Source organism: Dipodomys ordii, unplaced genomic scaffold (genome assembly GCF_000151885.1).
Source record: "Dipodomys ordii isolate 6190 unplaced genomic scaffold, Dord_2.0 Scaffold2, whole genome shotgun sequence".
In the NCBI taxonomy this organism is placed as follows: domain Eukaryota; kingdom Metazoa; phylum Chordata; class Mammalia; order Rodentia; family Heteromyidae; genus Dipodomys; species Dipodomys ordii.
This window is the reverse complement of record NW_012267218.1, coordinates 33,660,979-33,668,095: the sequence shown is the minus strand read 5'-3', so window position 1 is coordinate 33,668,095 and position 7,117 is coordinate 33,660,979. Positions and strand designations below refer to the sequence as shown.

General features: G+C 41.4%; 1 protein-coding gene across 1 annotated transcript in view; it reads left to right on the top strand.

Moving 5' to 3' along the window:
- Prkch (protein kinase C, eta) overlaps positions 1–7,117 on the top strand; it is a 228,744-nt gene that overhangs the window by 121,756 nt on the left and 99,871 nt on the right. Inside the window, exons 3-6 of the mRNA XM_013013856.1 lie at positions 302–452; positions 1,454–1,488; positions 4,506–4,594; positions 5,855–5,984. Of these exons, the coding sequence (XP_012869310.1) occupies positions 302–452; positions 1,454–1,488; positions 4,506–4,594; positions 5,855–5,984 (405 nt within the window). The remainder of the gene's footprint in view (positions 1–301; positions 453–1,453; positions 1,489–4,505; positions 4,595–5,854; positions 5,985–7,117) is intronic.

The window sequence follows — 7,117 nt, the reverse complement described above, 5'->3', positions numbered from 1 at the left end:
CATGCCTGAGGCCCTGGGTTCGATTCCTCAGCACCACATAAGCAAAAAGAAAAAAGCCAGAAGTGGCGCTGTGGCTCAAGTGGTAGAGTGCTAGCCTTGAAGAGCTGAGGGACAGCGCCCAGGCCCAGAGTTCAGGCCCCACAACAGGACCCAAAAACAAAAACAAAAAGGAAGCCATTTCAGTCATTCAGTGAGCAAGCATAATGGTTCCCCAAGACATGTTGAATTGAGTATTTGAACTGTCGGACTTTCTCAATAGTGTGACTAGATTTTACTTCTTTTCCTTCCTTTTAATATCCAGCCACTCTCCAGAGAGACCGAATCTTCAAACATTTTACCAGGAAGCGCCAAAGGGCTATGCGAAGGAGAGTCCACCAGATCAACGGACACAAGTTTATGGCCACCTACTTGAGGCAGCCAACCTACTGCTCTCACTGCAGAGAGTTTATCTGGTAAGAGATCCCCCTCCCCCCATGACTCCCCACCCCAGCCTCTTTCTATTAGAGGCTTCCCATGGTGATGTAGGGTTTCAGAATAAAACATGGTTAAAAATATATTTTAGCATCTGATTTTTTTGCGTCCTCTTCTAATATGGTGAGCCAGCAAAGACATGGAAATAATATACAGATCCAAGTTTTAGATTATTTCTTTTTCTGATCATTTTGGTAAAGGTATTAATGAGTCATGGGCTAGTTAAACCATAAATCGTGGAAGCTATAGTCAAAACTGAGTCTGGGTAAAAATGTGAGACCCTGTCAGGCACCGGTGGCTCATGCCTCTAATCCTAGTTACCTGAGAGGTTAACATTGTTAAGGCTAGGGTTTGAGGCCAGTTTGGGTAGAAAAAATTCAAGAGACCCCTTCTCAATGAAAAGCTGGGTACAGTGGCATACACTTTTTGTCCTAACTCCCTGGAAGCCTCCCATAGGTCATGCCCAGGTGCTTTCCTGGGCAGAAATTCAAGACCATATCTCAAATATAATGAGCAGAAATCATGGATGAAGGCATGGCTCATGGTAAAATTGCCTGCTTTCTGCAAGAAAACTAAGTGCCCAGTAGTCTTCTACTGTATAACGTACAGTGCAAGGTAAAAATAGCCTTTATGTGATCCTATACTGTAATCCAGTATGCTGTATACCTGATGGAGAAATTTTAGGGATCCTAGGAGAAAAAAATACATAAAAATGAACATATCAACTAGTGGTAACTCAAAAGCATAAAATAAGCTTAATCAACAGTTATCTTTAATTAATGCCAGCATTAGGCACATTTACTATTTGTGGAAAGAGAATAATCATGCTCTTTCACACAGTGCCACACACACCCATATCACAGTTCTGTTTTTCACAAGTGACCAGAGAGCAAAACTTATTTTTTAAGGATCGTAATTATAGGAGGTTATTACTGAAATATTTGACTGATAGTGTTTTTTTTTTCTCTATTGCCTTGAACAGGGGAGTATTTGGGAAGCAAGGCTATCAATGCCAAGGTAAGAAAATATGTTCACAACTCTGTTTAATCTGGTTCTTATGTTAACAATAATTATGCCAAGCTGGGCACTGGTGCCTCATGCCTGTAATCCTAGCTACTCATAAGGCTGAGGACCATGGTCTAAAACCAGACCCAGGAGAAAAGTCCTTGTTAGACTCTTATCTCCAATTAACTGCTCCAAAACTAGAAGTGGAGCAGTGGCTCAAAGTGGTAGAGCTCGAGTCTTGAGCAAAAGTGCTCAAGAACAGGGCCTGAGCCCTGAGTTCAAGCCCTATAACTGACAAAATAGTAATAATAACAATAATAAACCAAAAGAAAACAGGATGCCTTTTGTTAATATGGTAATACATACATCTCTGTAATTCAGAGGAGACATCCATGTCGTTATAACTCAAGTTTTGGTGAGGTCTTAGCTATATTTTAGATAGTGTAGAATGGATGATTATTTCTAAAGTCAAAATACCCAGAAATTTTTTTTTCTTTCTTTCTATCTTCTTTTGTAAGTCATGGGGCTTGAACTCTGGGCCTGGGCGCTGTCCCTCAGTTCTTCAGCTCAAAGCTAGCACTCTACCACTTGAGCCACAGTGCCACTTCCGGCCTTTTCTGTTTATGTGGTACTGAGGAATGAACCCAGGGACTCATGAATGCGAGGCAAGCACTCTACACTGAGCCATCTTTCCAGCCCCTCCCCCCCCGAAAAGTTTTATTGTTTAAAGTTGGTCTCTGCAAAAACATGAAAAGCACTTAAGGAAATAAAGAAGATAAAATTTTGTTTATCACATTGAACTATCAGGATATGTGGGAAATACAACACTGCTTTCAGGTTGCCTGCATACAGTATACAAGCCAATTTCCAAATTGCTTTTCTGTTGTAAAAACAGATGGGTAGACATTTTAGACAAAGATGGCATCAGATAATTATCAGGAAATTTATCAGGGAAAAAGAGAGGTCTTGTATAGTAACAGAGCCAGTTCTCCCAAAAGATATAACAACACACTGGGCACTGGTGGCTCATGCTTGTAATCCTGTCTACTTAGGAGGCTAAGATCTGAGGATCACTGTTCAAAACCAGCCTGGGCAGGATGGACATGAGACGAAAATGTCAGGAGTAGAGCTGTGGCTCAAGTGGTAGAGCACTAGACTTGAGTTCAAGCTTTAGTTGAATGTATAGCTCATGGTAAGAGTGCCTGCTTTATGCAAGGAAATGAAGTGCCCAATAGCACAAAAAAATCACACACACACACACACATACACACACACACACACACACACACACACACATCAATGCTTAACAAGTATATACCTAACAATAGGCATCAAAATACACAAGACAAACACTGGTAGAAATAAGTTCACAACTATAGAGTTGAAAACTTTAATACGTTATTAGATATTTGCTGGCAGAAATTTGGTAGGGATATGATTGTCCTAAACCACCTTACTGTAGTTGATAAACTGACACAGAATACACTATGCAACAACAGCTGATTACATGCTCATCTTAAGCTTACAAGAAACGTTTACCAACAGGGCCTACATGCTGAGCCATAAAACCACCTTAACTAATATAAGGAATAAAAAAAACACAATAAGCGTATTCTTAGGCTGCAGTGGAATTAAACTTGAAACCAATGACAGAAAGATAGTTGGAAAATCTTTTAGTATCTGAGACTAACCAGCACATTGTAATTAACACACAAGTCAAACAAAACTTGAGAGAACATAAAAAACAAAATCTTGGGAAAAAGATACCTTGAACCAAATGTTAATGAAACCTAACTTATCAGAATGCATGTAATACACAGAAATAGTACTCAAATGTATAGCATTAAATGCATGTGTTATAAGAGAAGAAATATTACAATTAGTCATCTAAATGCCTACCTTAGGAAAATAGAGAAAGGAGAATTTAAGTTTCAGATAAACAAAAGAAAAAGTATAATTGAAACCAGAAAAAATAGAGAAAAACCGTAAAACCAACTGTAAGTTCTTCAAAAAGATCAATAAAATTAATACATTAGCCAAGCTAAGCAGGAAAAAATAAGATCTTTCTTTGTGAACAGTGGATTCAAAAAGCCTTGTTCCCTGGGCTTATTCAATGTGATTATTCTAAGTGCTCAATGTGATGAAAATGAGATTTGTTTTAGGGTGCAGAGACATTGGCTGATATGTCAACTTGTCTTTATGTGCTTAATCCTAAAGCCTCCCACCTGTCTTAACAGATCTTTCAACAATGGACATTTTCATACTGCTTCATTGCTTGGGTTCCTCCTTAAAGGATAAGCTTGACTCGGTCTATAAAATGAGAGAAAAAAAACTGTTCCAAAAAAAAAGTTGTCAGTATTCAGACAATTGATTGAGCCATCCAGCAAACATTTATTGTGTGTCTATTCTGCACAAGACATCATGTACTTCGTGTGGAAGGTTTGAAGGGAGGAGGGCAGGATCAGGGCTGTAGGGATCAGTGGAGGAAGAGAAAGTATCAGTCTTTCCAGAAGGGAGAGGTATTTTTTACCTGTATCTTGTCATTAAGATACAGTCACTAGGCAAGGATATCTTAGATCTAGGGAAAGCATGCATAGCGTTTTAGGAAGATAAATTTGTTTATTTTTGTTGGTGCAGATAGGTCTCATGGAAGAAAGATGACAGGAAGCTTGGATAGTCTCTGGAGAGCCTGAAAGCTAAGAAATTTAAATGCTCTTCATAGGCAAGATGATGCCAGTGAACCTATTTAGACAGAAGTGTCCAGATTTCCAACGTGGAACAAATTCTCTGCAGGATGGAATAAAGTTAGGGAGAAAGGCAATCAGCTGGGGACTGGATGACTTGTGATTTGAACAAGGAAAGGTCTTTGTTAGGGTGGAGACAAAGGAAGTAGGAAGCACACCAGTGCTGGCCGCCAGCACATCTGAGTCCAGCCACGTTGACACAACACAGCCTTCGTTGACTCTGCCGATAACTGGCTGGACGCTGTGCCTCTGATAAATGTGTAATTGCTGGATTTAATTTCCTAGTGTGCACCTGCGTCGTCCATAAACGCTGCCATCATCTAATTGTTACAGCCTGCACTTGCCAAAACAACATTAACAAAGTGGATTCAAAGGTAAGAGGATGCTCGTTTGCTGATTAAGCACCTGCTCTGTGTGCGCGCTCTCTCTCTCTCTCTCTCTCTCTCTCTGTCTCTCTCTCTCTTTCACACACACACACACACACATATTTTCTTTCTCCGTCTTTGTCACTCTCTTCCTCCCACCACTCTTTTTTTTTTTTTCCTTTTTGGTATGCTTGGTACTGAGTCTTGACACTGTTTCTTAGCTTTGTTGTTCGCACTCTACCACTTGAGCCACAGTTCCATTTCTGACTTTTTTTGCTGGTTGATTGAAGAAAAAAAACTCTTACAGACTTTCCTGCTCAGGCTGGCTTTGAACTGTGAATCTTACATCTCAGCTTCATGAGCAAGCTGGGATTGTGGCGTGCGCCACTATTGCCCCGTTGTTCCTTTTTAAAAACTTGCATTATAGCATTTCATTTCTGTGGGGTTTTTTGGTGGGGGGGTCTGGTCGTGAAGCCTGAACTCTGGGCGTAGGCACTGTCCCTCAGCTCTTCAGCTCAAGGCTAGCGCTCTACCACTTGAGCCACAGCGCCACTTCCAGCTTTTTTTCTTTTTGCTTATGTGGTGCGGAGGAATCGAACCCAGGGCCTCATGCATGCAAGGCAAGTGCTCTACCACTGAGCCACCTTCCCAGCCCCCATTTCTGTGGGGTTTTGGTATCATGCATATACTGCATTGTGAGAGTCCCTTCCATAGTCATCTGGAAATTAGCACTTTGGATCAATTCTACTAATGAGAAGAGAGCTCTGAGGAGTAAGGTAACAATGACTCATGTCTGTAAGTCTGAGATGTGAGAATCATGGTTCAGTCTGGATTAGAAAGTCTGTGAGACCCTTATCTCCAATTAACTACATGAAAACTGGAAGTGGAGCTATGGCTCAAAGTGGTAGAACAGTAGCCTTGAGCAAAAGAAGCTCAAGAACAGTGCCCAGGCCTTGAATTCAGACCCCAAAATTGGGGGGGAAAAAAAAAGTAATAGGGGATGAATCCAAACAAATTATATGCATGAAAATAGACATGTGTGACAATGGTATGATGAAACTCACAGAAAAACGTTAAAAAATAAAAAAGGAAAGTAAAAAGGAAAACAAGTGTTCTAAGTAATTAGCCAGAGCAATAAAGTAACAGCAATAAAGTAACAGCCAACTCAGGTGTCAGAGAAACACTGTGCTTGGTGAGCTGGGGTGACGGGTTTTATAGTAGGTATTGGTATGAAATACTGGCTCTTGCCATCTTGTGTTCTACCCCCAGATTGCTGAACAGAGATTTGGAATCAACATTCCACACAAGTTCAACATCCACAACTACAAAGTGCCCACGTTCTGCGATCACTGTGGCTCCCTGCTCTGGGGAATCATGCGACAAGGACTTCAGTGTAAAAGTGAGACACTGGGCTGGGAATGTGGCTTAGTGGTAGAGTGATTGCTTAGAATTCATGAAGCCCTGGGTTCCATTCCTTGAAACCACATAAACAGGAAAAGCTGGAAGTAGCACTGTCGCTCAGGTGGTAGAGTGTTAGCCTATAGCAAAAGAAGCTCAGAGATAGTGCCCAGGCCCTGGGTTCAAGCCCCAGGACTGCCCCCCCCTCCCAAAAAAAGTAAGATGCAGACATTCTGGGGTCCTACCATGCCTCAGTGTCTGAATTGTATAGGTTTAAGATTGCACTTGGGCCTGATATTCTTAGATATATGATATATCAATCTTTTCGTAGTTTTATACATCCCTTGTCAGGCATGGAAGGAGAAATGCGTCTCATCCCCACAGCAATCGTACACCATGAAGTCAAATGTTAACTCCAGCAATCTAGCTAGCTAGTGTGCATGTACTTTTGTGTGTGGGGGGGTGCACACACGCAACCACACGTGCATACACGCTAGCATGCGCACATGCCTGTGTACCCGTACTGGGGCTTGAACTCAGGGCATAGGTGCTACTCTACCTTAGCTTTTTTTTTTTTGCTCAGGGCTGACAATGCACTATCTGAGCCACAATTCTACTTCCTGCTTTTTGGTGGCTAACTGGAGATAAGAATCTCAAGGTCTTTCCTGTCCAGACTGGCTTTGAATAGTAATCCTCATATCTCAGCTTCCTGAGTAGCTAGGATCAAACAGACTTGAGCCACTTGAACCTGCTCACTTTTTTAAAAAAAATTTTACTACAGTACCAAACCAGTAGGTCTGTATAGTTCCTGTGGTTCCTGTGGTATAGTTCCTTTGATTCAACCTGATGATTTCAACTGAATCTGAATGTCCAGTGTGGAAGTCACTTTCTGCTTTTGTTTAGCTCTTGCTGGTGTGCAGCCATTCCGGGGCCTCTCCTCCATCCCTCTTACCTGAGAGGAACACATCTTCAGTGATGCAGCCTCCTATAACTTTTGTTCTTACTGATGCGTGCTGGTTTTGAGAGGCACAGTAGGCTTGTGTCTGTTTTAAAGGATCAATTTCCCATGAAGCTAATGAAGCTTCAGTTTCAGGGTTCCTTTCTACTGGATGTCACAGTCTTTTTTTTTTTTTT